General features: G+C 53.6%; 2 protein-coding genes across 8 annotated transcripts in view; one reads left to right on the plus strand and one right to left on the minus strand.

Annotated features, from left to right (window-relative positions):
- OTULIN (OTU deubiquitinase with linear linkage specificity) overlaps positions 1 to 16429 on the plus strand; it is a 48305-nt gene extending 31876 nt beyond the window's left edge. For 2 of the 7 annotated variants that reach the window (XM_075540874.1, XM_075540878.1), the window contains 2 exons: positions 42 to 212; positions 7466 to 7726. In XM_075540874.1, the coding sequence (XP_075396989.1) occupies positions 42 to 212; positions 7466 to 7627 (333 nt within the window). In that variant the 3' untranslated portion in view covers positions 7628 to 7726. The other 5 variants (XM_075540877.1, XM_075540879.1, XR_012782817.1 and 2 more) reach the window with 4 other exon arrangements.
- Positions 16430 to 16841: 412 nt separating this feature from the next.
- Positions 16842 to 18202, minus strand: part of ANKH (ANKH inorganic pyrophosphate transport regulator) — a 107640-nt gene continuing 106279 nt past the window's right edge. Inside the window, exon 12 of the mRNA XM_075540873.1 lies at positions 16842 to 18017. Within this exon, the coding sequence (XP_075396988.1) occupies positions 17904 to 18017 (114 nt within the window). The 3' untranslated portion in view covers positions 16842 to 17903. The remainder of the gene's footprint in view (positions 18018 to 18202) is intronic.

The raw sequence follows: 18202 nt of genomic DNA on the forward strand, positions 1-18202 counted from the left end.
AGCCTCGGTCCCCGAATGCCCGTGTGCTCCTCTCCCCGCAGGTTGAGATGTTCCTCCTTGCCTATGCTGTGCGTCACACCATCCGGGTGTACCGGCTCTCCAAGTACAACACGGAGGAGTTCATCACCGTCTACCCCACCGACGCCCCCGAGGACTGGCCAGTGGTGACGCTGATCGCCGAGGATGACCGGCACTACAACGTCCCTGTCAGGGTATGTGAGGAGACGAGCGTGTGAGCGCCACAGCGCCTGGACGCCTGGCAGGCCCGTGGAGGCACAGCGCTTCCTTGGCTTGGACTCGCTGCTCGTCAGGGTCTCTTCGACTATCCGAGAACTCTCCACATCCTTCCAGAATGGGCCCTGGGTCTCCTGCCTCTCTCTCAGCCAGGCTGCACTGGGACGAGCTGAGGACTGTTTAATCTAAGACTTTCCCAGTCCTCCGCCCTCCTGTACCGCCAGAGATCTCGCTAGGACTGCTGAGCTCACCGTGGGCGGCCAACTTCGTTTTTTCCACAGAGCTCCTGCTTCCTGCCAAAGGGGCCGCCCCCTGAAGAGAAGTAGGCTTTTTCTTTCTCGAGCTAAGCTCTCTCGGGTGGTAAACTGGCTGTGTAAATTTTTAAAGGCAGTATTTCAGAAGGCCCTGGGTCTCTGACATGGCGGTCCCTGGTCGTCGGCTGCAGTGTGTCACCCAGGAATCGCGGGTGCAGTCAGCCCCTTCCCCAGTCCTCGCGCCCGCTGTCTCCTGTGGAGGGAAGAGCAGGGGGGCGACACCGAGCATCTCAGAAGGTTCCGAGCAGGGCCCACCGTGGGTCATTGAAGGCATCTGGGGAGACTGGAAAAGGGGCTGTGGACCAGGGGCTGTGAACAGCGGCAATGCTTGCTCTCGGCGGCAGGGCGGGCCTGCTGTCCCCATGGAATCTGGGGTTGGCCGTCAGAGACGTTATTCCGATGTCCACAGATTGGTTTTGCAGCTGGAAGGGAGTTTTTAGCCATCTGTTGTGTTGGTTTTTGTGTTTGTTTGGGGGTTTTTTTGAGGATACTGAGGGGAAAGATTTCAGTTCCCTGCCCAGGCCAAGTTGGGGCTGCAGCCTGGGCCTCCTGATCTCTCGTCACGCTGTTCCAGGGCGTTTCTGTTACCACAGCCGCGTTCCTCACCTGGTGGCAGGGGCTCAAAAGCAGCAAGCTGAAATTTCATGAATAAGTTCAAGCACAAAGGCAGACTGCGTACAACGGTTAAGGTTCACTGTGCGGCCCAGCCCCTTGACTTGGTTTGGGAAGCCTGAATTCCCTCTGCTTCAGCTTGGACTTTTCCCAGGACCAGGGTCACCCCACCCCCACCCCCCAGTGCTCCCAGGACATCCAAGTGGGTACCGCGCTTGTGAAGGTGCCGGTTCCCTGGGTCCCCAGCTTGATTTCACCATCCTTGAGACCTGTATTTGGTCCCATCAAGTATAGTCTATTAAGCTACCTGTTGTTTGGGGCGGGCAAAGGGGAACCGTTGGGGAAAAGGTTAAGTTTGGCTTTTAAAAATGAAATCCTTAGTTAAGAGAGCAGAGAGGATGCTCAGAACTATGCAAACTGTTACCTCCTTCTCCGGTTACCTCATCAGTGCTGCTGGGCCCCATGGCTGGCTGGACGCTCCAGGTGGGCTCATTTGGGCCCCGGGCCGCCCTGCAGGTGCGTGAAGTCTTGGGAGAGGCTGGCCTTTTTCACTGTGAGATGCAGCGGTGCCTTGGAAATGGAGGTGCTCAAAAGCCAAATTAAAGTCATAATGAATTCCTTTTGCCTTTGATGTTTCATTTCCGGCTTTGTAATTGTCCACCAGGAAATGCCCCCACGTCAGTCTGCCCTGTGTGCCGAGCACAGCTCTGCGTGGGAAAGACAGTGGGGAGCAGGGTCCCCACTGCGAACAGACGCTCTGGACTCGAATAGCTGTCATGAGCGTATCCTTTTGCTGTGCGAGATGTCTGTCACTGAAGTCAGCCTGGACTCAGAGCAGCCGAATGACTTGCACCCTGTGCATTGGTCCTGCTCCTCTGTGACCAGGCATGGCACCTCCCCCATGCTGCTTGCCGGAGCCCACGGGCTGCGTCTCGTTTGGGTGGCTTTGCGTCTCCAGCCTTGTCAGACTCCGAGTTCAGACTGCTGCTCAGCTTGGCAGTGCAGGAACCCTCTGACCAACTGACCCACGGGCGTTTCTTTTTCGGAGTGTGCAGCCTCACTGGCACAGATGGAATCTCCTTGCTTCTTCCCGGGCTTGAGTCTGTCGGGTGACGCCAGCAGGAGCGAAACTGGAGTGAGAGCAGAATGGAGACAGGCTGATGACCCGGGTCCAGCGAGCCCAGTGTTAGTTGCTGTGGTGCTGACAGGAAAGCCACTCCTCAAGCAGACTAACCTTTGAGGGACCTTGACACCGGGAGGGATCTGCTGCAGCACTTCCTTTCTGCTGAATTGCGATCGCTCTTGAGAGCATTTCCTGGGCTCCCGTGCACCTACCTGCACTACGCTCAGTAACCATGCACACACGCCGCTGCTTCCGCTCATGCACGAGGATCACGAAGTGAGTCTGCAGCCAGGGGTCCTCAGACTTTTTAAACTGGGCCAGTTCACTGTCCCTCAGACCCGTTGGAGGGCCGGAGTAATAGTTTTCTTAAAAAAAACTATGAACAAATTCCTATGCACACTGTGCATATCTTATTTTGAAGTGAAAAAACAAACGGGGCAAAAACACCCGGCGGCTGGATGAATGTCCTCTGCAGGCCATATGTGGCCCGCGGGCCGTAGTCTGAGGACGCCTGTACAGCCTTTCACTTTGGATCTAGAGATGTGATCTGGAAATGTCGACAGCTCCTCTTCTTTCCCCTTTACTGCAGAATGCTTTAAATGCACCGACCAGCATTGAACTTTATGCATCAACTCCTTACTTTATCATCGACATGGTTAGGTTCCAGAGACCAGGTTGACAAATGAAATCATGTAAAACTAGAGGATGACCACAAATTGGAAGATGGCTGTATCAACATATAACTGCCAAATTAATACATAACTGTTAAACTACTAAGAACCTTGGCCCAACCTAGCCCTCACAGCTAGCAAACTCTCGCCTGGCTGTTTTTCTCTTATGATCAGACGTCTGTCGTTAGATCGTAAATGAGAAACGTTGGCTAACAGTCACCGGTGAGCAGGTAGATAGCCATGGACATTGGTGCACTAGTGAAGATTCAGTCCACGGTTTGAGGGCTTCCAGGCCTGACTGAGTGCTCTATCCGCACAGCTCCTCCCTGCTTCCCTCTCCACATGACTCCAGGTGGCCTCCCCTCTGCCTTTGCTTAAGAGCCTCTTTGCTACACGCCCCTAAGAAAGCCGGAAATGATTTTCAGAAGCAAAAACCATGCGGGATGCTTGCCTGTGAAACTCAAACCCTGGCTGCCCTGGAGCCAGCTTCCACTCTCAGTAACCCTGTGGGTTTCTGTGCCCACTTAGAAGACGAAAAGTCTCGCTGTGACAGGACTCTGGGATGTGTGAAGCATCTGAATTCCTCAAATAGTTTCAGAAAGACCTGGTCCGGTATCAGTTTTATCTAGTAACTTGATAATGATGTATCAGGCTGTCTAATAACCTAAACACGGTGTAAGACTGAGTGAACGTAGGAACACAGACTGCTTTGATGTCAGAGTCTCAGGTGGCCTTAAATCCAGGCAGCAGACACTGTGCCTGGGCCTCGCTTCTGAACGAAGGGCTCAATGAGTGGAAGGTCTTCAGTCTGCAAATTCATGTTTCTAAAACTCCATCCTCAGCCCACCTAGGGGCTCCCCCACTTGTGGAGTCCATTCCAAGTCCGAGCAGCCCTGTATGGACAGTGGATGTGCCCCAGCAGGGGTTTTCCAGGCTCTAAGCTTCCCTTGAGTGGCCAGCAACAGCTGTGCCCCACAGAGCAGCTGGCGGGCTGAAACTGCTGCTCTCCCCTGGCGGCTTTCGCAGAATTCTAATACTTAAAGCTGAACAGTTTGGAAAATGTCCTGAGCCAGCCCTTGTCAGGGGCAAGAGGCCAGAGACTCCGCTGACAGATATGTGCAGTGAATGATATGTGCCTGATGTAGCTTATAACTTAGAGTCATGGAAACACACAAACCAAGAATCCTGGTTCAACCTGGGCCCTTTCCCCTGGACGTCAGGGCCATGACTCGAGACTGGGCTCTGTGTGTGTCCATGAAAGTGGGCAGTGGAGGGGGTTAGTTGGAGGGATTTCTTAAGCTTTCACAATGGACTTAGCAAAATCCCATTTGATTGATTTTTTTATGATAAATTGGAATTTATTACTGGGAGTGGGGTAGTAAATACAGTATAATTTATGCGAATCATCATTTTATATAAATTATAGGGTGACTATGGAGTCCAAACACATTGTGCTGAAATGAAGCGTCAAGAAACCATTTCCTCTGCATGCCTGTACCCAGACCTTGAGTAAACACCTGCTGATTCACTGCCCTGGAGTCAATGTCTACTCATGGTGGCCCTGGAGAACAGAGTGGAACTGCTCTGGGTTGCCGAGACTAACTCTTCACAGGAGTAGAAAGCCCTGTCTTTCTCCCGAGGCATGCAGGTGGTTTCAGATCGCTGACCTTGCGGATCGTGGGCCCGGTGCGGAACCACTGTGCCACCGGGGCTCCTCCACGCTTGCTTGAGCAAGCGCTGTACTCATCGGTAGTCAGGGCCATTATTCCATCAGATAACCTATTAATTTCTTGGGTGTTAATTTGGACCTGGGTAACAGAAGAACAGGAAGGGATGAGGGGCTTAGGGTTCGGTTTCCCAGGAACTTGGGTGGGGGTAGGAGCTTGAGCTTAATTCTGAACGCCCAAATCATTATTTTGTTACTAATTTTAGGAACCTTCTTAGGTATCACTGAAAACTCGGAATCCGTTTGCACATACATGATGCTTGGAATCTAGTACTTCTCTTTTTGGCCCTGGCAGTATAAACCATTGACACATTTGGCTGCTAACAGGAAGTCTGAGTCTACCCAGAGGAAAGGCCTGGCAATCTGCATCCCCAAAATTGGTCCCCCCAATGAAGGTATAACGTAATAGTGGGGCAAAATAGAGGAAAGAACTAAGAGGAAAATGGGCATTTATAGAGGTCTAAATATAGGCATGTACGTATGTAAATGTATGCAATAGGGAAATATTTCTATGCCTATTTATATGTTGGGTATTAAGGTAGCAGACGGACACTGGGTCTCTACTCAAGTACTCCCTCAATGCAGGAACACTTTGTTCTACTAACCGGGCATTCTGTGATGCTCACCTTCCCGGTAAGATCGCTGAAGATAAAATGGGTGCATAGGCAAATGTGGCAAAGAAAGCTGACGGTGCCCAGCTATCAAAAGATACAGTGTCTGTGATCTTAAAGGCTTGAAGATACACTAGAGGCCATCTAGCGGAGAAGCAACAAAGTCTATATGGAAGATGCACACCAGCCTGTGTGATCATGAGGTGTCGGGATCAGGCATCAGGCATCAAAGACCCAGAACAAAAGAGTCCTATCAATGTGAATGAGAGGTAGTGTGAAGTGGAGACCCAAAGCCCATCTGTAGACAATTGGACATTCCTTACAGAAGGGTCACAAGGAAGAGACGAGCCAGTCAGGGTGCAGTATAGCACGGATGAAACATAAAACTTCCCTCTAGTTCTTTAATGCCCCCCCCCACCATTGTGACCCCAATTCTACCTTACAAATCTGGCTAGATCGTAGCATGTACACAGTTTAGATAAGAACTGGAAACAGAATTCGGGAAAGATAGAGCCCTCAGGACCAATAATGAGAGTAGCAATACCAGGAGGGGAAGGGGAAGGTGGGTGGAGAAAGGGAACTGATCACAATGATCTACATATAACCCTCTCCCAGGGAGACAGATAACAGAAAAGTGGGTGAAGGTCAGTGTAGGACATGAAAAAAGGTGATAAATTGTCAAGGGTTCATGACTGCCGGGGTGGGAGGAGGGAGAAAAAGGGATGAGGAGCAGACGCCAAGGGCTCAGGTAGAAAGTGTTTTGAAAACGATGATGGCAACAAATGTACAAATGTGCGATACGAGCTGTAAGAGCCCCCAGTGAAATGATTTTTATAAAAACCCCTAAAACCCTTCTGAGCACTGCTTTACTCTGATGCGCGCGGGGTTGCCTTGAGTTGTGGTCATCTGGAGCCCAGGACTGGCTTCCTGGCTTATTCAGTTTCAGGAAGTGCCGCCATCACAGAAACGTTGGTCATTTGAGTATGATGGGGTGAGAACAAAGCTGAAGTGAGTGCTTTCCCTGCGCTCCCCGCCTATTTCTGCTACTTTCGTTTGGTGCTGCCCCTGCGTCTTAGCCCATCTCTTCTTGCTGTGAACTGGGCCTTGGCCAAGGAGGTTCTGTCTTCCCGGGAGGAAGGCTGTGGGGGGAGTGGGGGCATGGGGTGACAAGCTCTGTGAATCGGACCAGCTCCTTTCGGTTCGTTCAGCAAGGACCCGTCTACAAGGCAGGATATTGGCATTTGTCCAAAAGTCCACCTGCTCTGTAGAACATGTCCCGGGACTCCCAGCCGCTGGGACCTTGCTTTCAACTTTGCCACAGACCGAGCTGTTTCCAGTGCCCGCTGCTGCGGCTGTTCATCAGACACCTGGCTGTGGGTGACTTAATAAGAACATGGGAAAACAAACTCCGAGGCTGGGACTCAGAAGCCTGGCTGTGGCTACATGCCTGCGATTGGAGGACTGCAAGTGGATTTGAGTTGGTTGCATCCTCTCCCACCAGCACTCCCAAGGCAGGCCCTCGGAGCCTGCCTCCCCATGCCTGCTCGGACTGAAAACCCAGGATGGGAGGCAGTGCCCAAGAGTGAGAGCACCCAGGAAGCAACGCACTTGAACCTGGACCAAAGCAAGGGCTCTGAGAGCTAAACCTACCGCCATTTTCCATGAGGGTTTCCCACGGAAAGACAATTAACTTACTCGCCAAGCCTACCTCCCCAAATGGGGGTAGAAGCTTAGAAATGTTAAGTGCTTTAGCCCTGGGGGAGTAGTGGTTACGAGTTGGGCTGCAGTCCACATGGTCAGCAGTTTGAAACCATGCGGGAGAAAGACTGGGCTTTCTGCTCCAGTAAAGTTTCAGCCTCAGAAACCCCCTGGGAGGGGTGCCCCAAGTCAGCATTGACTGGATCGCAGTGAGTTTGGTGTTTTGGTGTTGTGACCCTCAGGCTGATACACTGCCCAGGTCGGCATCGGCCTCTCAGGTGTTTGCGCTCAGCCTCACAGCCTGGGTTCAGCCAGCGACCGGAGGGGGTGGTGGCTCAGGACTGTGCAGACTCAAGGCTCCTGATTAGGGGTGGGGCCAAGCCTGTCTGCTGACACCATGGAGGTGTGCCGTTTTGTAGGAGAGGGAGGGGCTCTGGGAGGGACTGCCTCTCCCACTTCACCTTTCTCCTCCCCAGGACTTCACTGAGACTGTCTGCCCCCAGAATGGTCTCCTGGGCCACCCACCCGAGAGCTATCGGCGCCCTGCCATGCTTACAGGACCTTTGGATCCAAGGGACTGCCACCTCCAGGCCTGTGATCGCCGGTCCCCGCTCCACCCACTGGGAAGAGGGACTTGAGTTGGGCTGGGCTGCCTTCTTGATAGCTAGAAAGCTCTCACACAAACTGTCACTGGATCTGTTTCTCTAGACCACTGAGCCTGACACAGAGGGTCTTCCTCTTTTCCAGACTTTCCACCAAGCATGCTGGCCTTCTGATAACATAGCTCATCATCCTGACCTCTAAGGCGTGTCCTCGCCGATAGCCCCCAGACAGCCCGCAGTCTCCCCAGCATCACGCTTTGAAGACGAAGCCCTTCCTCATCCGCCATCCTCGTTCCTAAGCTGTCGGGGTGACGGGGAATGCCGCGGCTTGAGCCCCCTGCTCCTCCAAGGACATCCTCGCTTTTGGTAACACTTGGAGTTAGTCTGAGCATTTGATGTGCCGGCAGACCCGCCGCCCCAGTCCCGCTGGCCTGGTTCCAGTGGGAGGTGCTGGAGGCCCACCGCGAACCAGGGGCCTCCTTCGGATGTGGGTGTCAGCTCTACCCCACCCTCCGTCACTGTCACCAGGGCTCCCTCTGGGGAGCAGTGGCCGCCCTGCAAGCCACCCTCTCCCACGAGGGCCCCTCAAAGTGCGGTACTGCGCACAAACCAGAGAAGGTGCCGAGAGCGGGTCCTGGGTGCAAACACGAAGGTCGTGCCGGCAGAGATCTGCCAGCCTGAGATACTACCCCCCCCCCCCCCCGCGCAGAGACTGCGCATGTGCGTGTGCACCCCCAACTGGGAAGGGGCCTAAGGGCAATCTAGGGATGAACCCCATGACAGACCAGTCCTTCCTGCGTCACATGCGCGTGTGAAGAAACCACCCTCTGCCTCAGTGGCCGCCCCCTCTGCCTCAGTGGCCGCCCAGTGGCTGACTCCCTGGCTACGAACCGCAAGGTCGGCAGTTCGGATCCACCCCAGGCTCCGCGGTAGAAAGAGGAGGCTGACCGCTCCCGGAAATATGACCATGTTAGAACCCCCTAAGGCAGCTTTCTGCGCCTCCCTATGAGGTCACTGGGAATCACCAACTCACAGGGACCCTAGAGGACAGGGTAAGCAGGGGTTCTCAACATGTGGGTGGTGACCCCTTTGAGGGTCAAATGACCCTTTCACAGGGGTCACCCGATTCATAACAGTAGCAAATTTATAGTTATGAAGTAGCAACGAAAATCATTCTATGGTTGGGAGGTCACCACGACATGAGGAACTGTATGAAAGGGTCTTGGCGTCAGGAAGGCTGAGAACCGCTGGTTTACCGGGAAGAGGGCCGTGAACAAGAAGAAAGCCTGCATCGAGACGGACGCGCAGGGGCCGTAACAATGGGCTCGGGCACAGGAACAATTGTGAGGTCGGCACCAGACGGGCAGTGTGTCCTTCTGCTGTATGTAGGTCGGCCACGATGAGTTGGACCCGACTCGATGGCACTGAACAACTCTTCACAGGAGTAGAAGGCCTCATCTTTCTCCAGTGGGGTCACTGGTGGATTCGAACTACTGACCTTGCGGTAAGCAGCCCAGTGTGAAACCCACCATGCCACTAGGGCTCCTGGTTCGCTTTGGGGTGGGATCGCTTCTGTGCGCTCCCACACACCAGCTCCAGCTTGCTTTAGGCATTCCGCCTGCAGTTTCTAGACATGGCTGCCCCCTCCCCATCTTGGCTTTGCTCCAAGTGGCCCCAACAAAGGCGCTTCAGATTTTCTGGGTCTCAAAGTTGATTCCAGACGTCCAGCCCTGGTGGGAACCTGGAGAGGCGGGCTGGATTTGGGGGAAACCTTAGGTGATGTAGATGCATCCTAGGGACTCATAGTGACCCTGTGCACAATCGAACAAGACACCGCCCGGACCTGTGCCACTCTCAACGGTTCTAAGTTTGAGCCCATTGCTGCAGCTACTGTCCACTCATGTCCAGGGCCTTCGCCCCTCCACCAAGCGTGATGTCTTTCTCTGGGGACTGGTCTCTCCCAATATCATGTTCAAAGTACATGAGATGACGTCTCGCCATCCTTGAGCCTGTAGAGCCTGGCCTCCAGGGTGGGAGCAAGGGGAGGGAGACATCTGTCCTGCTGACTCCTGCTCAGAGCAGCCCACCTGAGCAGGGCTGTTTGCCAGACAGGGCTCCCAGGCCTTCTGTGGCGGCACCCCTGGGTGGTTTGGCCACCAGCCTTTCAGCTAGTGTGTGAGAGCTTCATGGGAGCCCCAGCCACAGACCCCCGAGGCGAGGTGAGGGGCAGAGCAGGTACGCTGGACAGCCACTGGGCTGAGCCAGCCACTCCCGGCCTGGCCTCGGCCCACAGAGCTGTCGTTCTCTCCCGGACGCCCTTCCTCTTGTGAGGGCCTCTCATGGACCCCTAGAGGAGAGGCAGGGCCTGCTTGGAAACAAGGGGGCTCACCAAACCACATGTTCAAGGATAATTTATGCAGCATATCAGGTGGTACTGGTGCTGGGGATAGCTGTGAGGGTTGGGCCCTGCAGACTGAAGGAGGTCACACTGAGGCTGTGGTTCGCATGGGAGGCTTCTCTAGCAGCCAGGCCCAGGGCGACCAGGCGCATGGTCCTAAGGGAGCAAGGAGCGGATACGCTGATGGAGAGGAGAAAGTGGACAGGTGTGCGTGGGAGAGAGGAGGTGGGTGAGAGACAGAGGTGGGTGTGAGCTGAACAAAGAGGTGGGCATGAAGGTGGATGGGCCTTAACAGGGTGGGTGTGAGGGGGGCAGTGGGCGTGAGATGGAGGCGTGGTAGAACAGATGAGATCAGCGACATTGTGATAGTGGAGATGGGTCCGGAGACAGTGGAGGAGGGGGGGAAGAGTGTCACCACTCAGAGGGCTGAGTCCACAGTTGGAAGGGGACTGGAGATTGGCCTGAAGCTGAGGACAAGTCTGCACTGGTCAGACCATGGGGCCACTGGTGCTATTTGGAGCTGGGGGCAGGCCCGATGAGGTCACCGGGAGCATATAGACCAGGAGCACCTGGCCTGGGAGGAGGTGGAGTTGGGCCATACTGGGAAGCGCAGTGGCAGGTGAGAAAGGCTGCTGGAATGCCAGAGGAAGCAGCCAGTGGGGGAGGCTGCGGTGCTGTAGGAGGTCCTGCTGGGCCTGGGAGGCAGAGGAGGGTGGAGCGACCCAACCAGCAATCCTCAGCCCTTGTCCTCTGCAGCCAGACCCAATGGATGGCAGGGCTGGCAGGGGACCTGGGATTGCTAACCGAACGGTTGTCAGTTCAAAACCATCCAGGGGCTGTGCAGGAAAAAGACTGGGTAGTCTGCTCCCATAAAGATCCCAGAATCCCAACTCCCTGCCTTCGAGTGGATTCTGACACGTAGTGACCCTACAGGACGGGGGCGAACCGCCCCTGTGGGTTTCCAAGACTGTAACCCGTTTTTGTTTACTAATGGTTTTATTGGGGGCTCTTATGGATATAACAATCCATCATTCAATTAGATCCAGCATTATTTTACAGTTGCTTTCACCATCATTTTCAAAACACATTCTTTATTCTTGAACTCTTTGATATCGACTGCTCTTTATTCCCCCCATCCCTTATTATATTATATTATATATAAAACTCTTTTTGAAAATAAATAATTTTATTGGGGGCTCTTACAGCTCTTAGAACAACCCATACATCAATTGTGTCAAGCACATTTGTACTTATGTTGCCACTGTCATTTTCAAAACTTTCTACTTGAACCTTGGTATCCGCTCCTCTTTTCCCCTCCCCTCCATGCTCATGAACCCTTGATAAATTATAAATTATTTTCATATTTTACACCATCTGCTATTTTCCTTCACCCACGTTTGTTGTTTGTCCCTCTCAGGGGAGTGAGTGGGTTATATATCAATCATTGTGATCGGTTCACCCTTTCTCCCCCATCTCCCTCACCTCTCCCCTATCCTCATGGTATCTCTACTCCCATTATAGTTCCTGAGGGGTTTGTCTGTCCTGGGTTCTGTGTGTCAGGAACTCTTATCTGTTCCAGTGTACATGCCCTGGCCTAGTCGGATTTGTAAGGTGGAACTGGGGTCATGATAGTGGTGGGGAGGAAACATTCAAGAACTAGAGGAATGTTGTGTGTTTCATTTGTACTATACTGCACCCTGGCTGGCTAGGCCCTTCCTTGTGACCCTTCTGTGTGGGGATGTTTAATTATCTACAGAAGGGCTTTGGGTCTCCACTCCGACCCCCTTTGTTCACATAGGTATGATTTTGGGGGTCTTCTGGTGCCTGATACCTGATCCCATTGACACCTGTGAGCACACAGGTTGATGTGCTTCTTCGCCCTGCAAGATGGCCACTTTGTAACTTCAAGCCTTTAAGATCCCAGATGCTATATCTTGGAATAACCAGGCACCATCAGTTTTTCTTCACCATGTTTGCTTATGCACTCATTTTGTCTTCAGCAATATTGTTGGGAAGGTGAGCCTCATAGAATCCCAGGTTATTAGAGCAAAGTGTTCTTGCATTGAAAGAGTACTTGAGTAGAGGCCCAGTGTCCATCTGCTACCTTCATAGACCTATATCCCTATCATTATATATTAGTATATTTCCATATATGCATGCCTATATTTATACATCTATGTATGTCCTTTGCCTCCTAGTTCTTTCCTCTATTTCCTTCTACTTTCCTGTTGTCCCACTATCATGTTCAACTTCTTTTGGCTCTCAGTGATTCCTCTCATACATTGCACTTGATTATATGTCTTTATGGGATGAAAAAACCTTGTCTTCCTTTCCCAGAGTGGCTGGTGGTTTTGAACGGCTAACCTTGTGGTTAGCAGCCCAGTGCATAAGCACCGTGTGGCCAAGGCTTCTCATGGTGGAAAATGCAGTAAAGCCATCGCACCATGGTCGAAACCAGTGTTTCCCAAAGTGGGTGACACCCGTGGAGGGGCGGGGTGCTGGGCTCATCCGGGGCCTGCCATAGCAGACACTAACACTGTCCTTGACTACGTGTACGTACCTGGGACCCATGTTCCCTCTCTCTGGAGAAGGGGAAGCAGACCAAGTCAATTTGGGAACCTATGACCGAAACCCCGGACCCTCCAGGGAACATTAGACCAGGAAGATGGTGGGCAGTGAACAGCCTCCTCCTCTCATTGGGGGAAGCTGGAGGGGGATGGGCGACTTGTGGGAGCCTGGTGTGGACCCCAGGCTTCTAGCTGAGAAGGGCTCTTCAGAGAAGGAGCAGAGGCATGCTCTCTGCAGGCTGCTCTGTCCCATGGTTTTCCCCTTGGCCTAATAGCAGCTTCCATCATTCAGCAAACGCACCCCTCCTCCCCCCCGAATCCAAGGAGCAAGGTCCTCGCTGGCTGCATCAGCCTGGGATCTGCAGTACTTCTGGGGGAGCCGCTATGGAGGGCAGAGAGTCCCTGTGACCAGTGAGCGGGGACATGGGTAGCCTTGCTGCGCCACACTGCAGCGTGGGTAAGGTTAAAATTGAGCACCTAATCTTCTGTCTCTTCTGACCCAGCTTAAGTTTATCCTAGCTTTTATTATTGTGTGTTTTGTATTGAGGTTTTTCCGGGTTTTATTTTGTTGGTTTTATTTTATTTTTGAAATATATGTATGTGAAATTCAGGACAGATAAGTCAATTGAGCAGCGGTTCTCAACTTGTGGGTCACAAACCCTCTGGGGGTCAAGCAACCCTTTCACAGGGGCCGTCCAATTCATAACAGTAGCAACATTTCAGTTATGAAGTAGCAGTGAAATAATTTTATGGTTGGAGGGTCGCCACTGTATTGAAGGGTCACGGCATTAGGAAGGCTGAGAATCAACCACTCAACCCTGTCACATAGAGGCTAGTCATTTCTTAGGGTTATGGCTGGGGAAGTTTGGGGGAGATGGGGAGCTAGTTACATTGAATATATGATGAATAAATTATCTAAAATTAATGTGGTGATGGTGTCACAACTCTTTTCATATGTTTAATCCACTGAATTGTATGATGTGAATTATATGTCAATAAAAACATCAAAATTAAAATCAGTTTTATAAAGGCAGGCAAGAGGGCTTCATCTTAAAGTTCTTCTTCTGACATCCTGTTTTGTGTGTGGTTGGGTCAGCTGATGTTTTGCTGCTTCGCAGGCCAGAAATAGAGATCCAAAATAACCACAGAAGCCAGACAGGGGCCCCTCAGTTCTGTGCTGCTCACACGCCTGCAGGGATGGTGGCTGTCGACAGAATGAGCCGGGAGTTGGGAGTGGGCTGTCTCCAAGGCACTGGGTCTCCACCTCACACAGAGCCCCGGTCATGTCCTGCACCATCACACTGGCTAAAATAGGCAATCTATGTAACTGCCAGGAGAGACATGGCTCTGGAAAAGACCATCATGGTTGATAAGGTAGAGGGGCAGCCAAAAAGGGGCAGGCCCTCGGTGCGATGGACCAACAGTGGCCGCAGCAGTGGGCTCAAACTTAGAAGCAGTAGTGAGGGCAGTGAGACTGGGCAGGGTTTCCTTCTGTCGTGCTGTGGGTCACCTGTAACACCCGATCCTCCCATCTCTTTTCACACTCAAAATTTGTTCCAGTTAAAAAAATACTTTCTACTTTCTTTTCTATTGAGGTTTTAATTTTAATTTGTTATCATTGGTGTTTTTGGTATGCTTTTCTATATATGAATTCCAAGATAGGGCAATCTATAGAGATGGTAACTGGATGAAGCGTCCATCCGTGGGGCATGGCAGGGGAGGCTGGGGAAAATGGGGAGCAAGTAACAGGGCAAGGAAGAGTAACATTTTCTAAAATTGATTGTGGTGATGGTACAATTCTCTTTAATATGCTCGAACTATTGAATTGTATATATGAATCAAATGCTAATGAGTGTTAAATATATTTTAAGTATTTATTTATAATAGCACTGTGTAGATATTTGTGTGTTTATATATATATATTCTCAGCACATCAAGGAGCCTTCGTTGCCATGTCCAGGCTGGACGGAGGAGGTTTAGAGATCATCTTGCGGGCAAAGAAACAGACCAGAATCTCAGCGAATTGGTACTGACCAGCACACACTGGCCTGCTGGAAAGCTCCCTCAGGTAGAACGACTTGGTTGTTAATTTATTTTTAAGAGCGACTTCTAAATCCCCGAAAACATGTCTCCAGGTGATAGAATGGCAACGTAGAAATACTCCCGTTTTTCAACACAGGTCTCCCCTCCCCTCCTCCATTCTCTTTGGCAGGAAGTGCGTGGGGAGAAAGTGCAACTAGGGAGTCTCTAAGTCATGGAGTTGCTGGGGACCAAGGGTGTGACAGGAGTCCCTCTGACCCCTGAGCCCCGCCCTGCAGTGGGAAATGATGGAGAGGGGAACATTGATGCTCCCCATCCTTGACTGTCCCCTCGCACCGCCATTGAGTTGGACAGGGTACTGGGCAGGGTAGACGGCCCTTGTGGGCTTCTGAGACCAACTGTTTAAAGAGAAGCCTTACCTTTCCTCTGTGGGGCAGCTGGTGGTTTTGATTGTTGGCCTTGTGGTGAGCCACTTAATGAGTTGCCACCAGGGCTCTGCAGCTTACTTTCCAAACAACCCCAAACCACTCACGGCCAGTCCGTGACTCGAGAGCAGGGTAGAACTGCCCGTGAGCTTCTGAGACTGCACCTCCCCACGGGAGCCGAGCGCCTGGCTCTCCAGGAACAGCTGCTGGGGGTGCCCACCTGCTGACCGTGCATCTGCAGTGCGATGAATAGTCATCATGTTCAGTGACCTTGGTGATGTCAGGAACCACGACTGTCCTTACAGGCCTGGGTAGTGCCGTGTGTCAAGCACTGGGCCCCTGAGATGTTGGATGGAGCTGCCCAGAAGCGACCAGCTTCCTAAAGACCTCAGCCCAGCACCATTAGACTGCAGCCTGGATGTCCAGGAGCCGGAATTGACTCAGTACCAGTTGGCTGACGGATGAACGAGGCTTCTGGGATCTGGCAAGGCGGATGGTGGGACCCCGCGTGGTTATGTGTTGACTATGAACTGTAGGGTCAGTTCCAACTGCCCAGCCCCGAGGTAGGAAGAAGAGGATTTCTACCCTGGTCAAGCACTAGCCTCGGAAACCCACAGGGGCAGTTCTACCCAGTCCTAGAGGGTGGCCGAGTCGTAATCGACTCTGGCAGTGTGTTTTCTGGCTCAGGGAGCCCTGAGCTTGTCTTGGTGGGAAGAGGCGCCTCATTGACCTTCCTTCCCCATGGACCTCATCCGACCTGCTCCTGAGGTCACCGTGAGGGGTACGGGGCAGGGAATCAAGTGCTCCCCTTCTGGCCCTTCCTGACATGTCCTAAAGCATCAGAGACGAATGGGTCCCTTTCTGAGGGGCGTGGTGCTCACAGCTTCAACCCTGCCCACCGTGTCCCCTCTAGGCAGGGGTGGACTGCCCACTACTGGAGCCCCCAAGGAACCTGGAGAAGAGATGCTGGGCCTAAGCCTGGGCAGGGGACACGCTCACAGGCAGCTGTACCCTTTACTGTGGGTCTGACCTCCCCCATGCCCAGAGGCCCCTTGAGACATGCCAACCAGCTAGCCCACTGTCCAGGAAAAGCCATGCTGGGGATGCTGGGGGTGAGGGCCATCTTTCTGGATGGCAATCCCTCCTGGCCCCAGGGTGGGAGGGGATGTGTGCTTCAGGAGGGAGGGCAGGAAAGGCGGTTTCAAGGGCAGAAGTCCGAGTAGTCTGCTGGGGTCTGCCTCAGTGCCCCCGCCCCCAGGTCTCTGGAGCCATGATTCCCCAGACCTCTCCTCCAGGTAGAGGGCGCTTTAAACACCCACCCCACAAGCACCAGATAGCCACACAAGTTAGAAAATACGGCTGTTTAATTTTCTGTTCGTGAACTTTGAAAAAGCCAACACAATTAGATTCTCTCCCCTGCCCCCCCCCCCCCCCCCCCCCCCCCGCATCTGTGGAAGAAGAGCTGCGAGGGAGCCGGGGTGCAGGCCTGGGGCAGGCACGCCCGGCCCCGGGGGCACATGGGACCCTGTTAGGACCACCGCCGGCTCAGGGCTGCCCAGTCTGTAGCCGGTGGGCTGACAAGGAGGCTTACTGGGTCTCTTCTTGGCCTTCCAGCGTATAATCCACCCCTTGGCCTTCGACACCCGCTGACCAGTAGGGCTCCAAGGGGGGAGGGGCTCGTGTCACCTGTGGGCCAGCTGAGCGCATCAGCACCCACCCATATCGTAGAGACATTTTATTGAAAATGTGAAGATAGGAAATGTGTTGTCTCTTAAAATAAATTACATAACATACATAGTATATATCTTTAAAATATCTTCTTTTTAAAAATGTGTGTTTAGGTTTTCTCAGTGTAGGAATTTTGGCTAAGTCAAGAATTCCGTGACCTGTATCCATCATTTTTAAGGGGGGAGGGGGACAAGACATAAAGAAAACCCAACCAAACCAAGAAGCAAACCTAGCCAACCAAAAATCCCACTTCCCAAAACATAGAAAAATAGACCACACTGAATGGATTTCCAATGCTTCATTGCTAGGGACTATCACATAGTGACTTCAATACCGCTTATAAAATCTCTTTATTATCGTGTGACGTTGAGACCGCTCCTGGAAGTTAGGGCACGGAGGGGCGGAGCCAGGAGGTGAAGCGACTTGGGCAGCGACAGGCCGCAGCCTGGCATTAGAGGGCGACATCGGGGCTCAAAGCTTCGTCCATTTGACCAGGGCGTCTGCGACCCTGGCTCCGTCCGGCGCCCCCGCCCCGCCCGCCCGCCCGGCAGGCCTGGGGAAAGGCACACCGCGGGGCCGCGCCGGCATGGGGCTGCAGGTTAGCTCAAGCTTGCAGCGGGGAGGCGCGGCGGGGGCTCGCGCATCTTCCCCAGTGGAAAATGAAAAACGCGAAGTTGACCTTTGATCACCAGCCAGCGACCCCCCCCCCGTGGGCCCCCGGGCTTGCAGGTGTTGGCAGGGGGCGGGATGGCAGGCCCCAGGCCTCCCTGTCTGGACAGCCACGTGGTCACAGCCGCGGCCATCCAGCCATCCCGACTGGCAGCGATGCCCCCGCGCAGAGCAGAGCTGCTCCTCGGGGCACTGGGGGGGGGGACGGGGGGGGGCTGCACCCCCCACCAGCGTAACCGGCCTGGGTCCCGGCGCCGGTTGCACGAGGAGGGGCGAGGTGGCGGGAGGCGGGGCGTCGGTGGGCTCCCAGAAGCGGGCGGAGTTGTGGGAGGGCTTGTTTCGCAGAGCCGCCCCCTGGCTCTCAGTCTGTGAGCACACCCGGGATGCCAGGGCTCCCACGAGGCCCAAACGAAACCAAAGCCCAAACCAAAGGAGAGCAGGGCTGGAGCCCAGGGCTGTCCTGTCCCGCGGTCACCGCAGGCGCCTCACTCGCTCTCTTCTCGCATCTCCACAATGTCCGTCACCTCCTCCGCCGGCGGCATGTCCGTCATGGCCGAGTCCTCTCCCTCCACGCCCGACTCGTTCTCCATCTTCTTTTTCTAGAACGGGCACGCCCTGTCAGCGGGGGCTGTGGCCGGGGCGCGGCACAGCGGGGCGAGGGCATGGGGAGTCGCCTGGGTGCGGCGGTGGTGGTGTCACTGCAGACTCGGGTGCCCTGGCTCCATTCCAGATCACCCTGCCACCCTCCGCGGCGCCCATATGCGCACCACGGGCAACGTGCCAG

This window comes from Tenrec ecaudatus, chromosome 2, assembly GCF_050624435.1.
Source record: "Tenrec ecaudatus isolate mTenEca1 chromosome 2, mTenEca1.hap1, whole genome shotgun sequence".
NCBI lineage: Eukaryota > Metazoa > Chordata > Mammalia > Afrosoricida > Tenrecidae > Tenrec > Tenrec ecaudatus.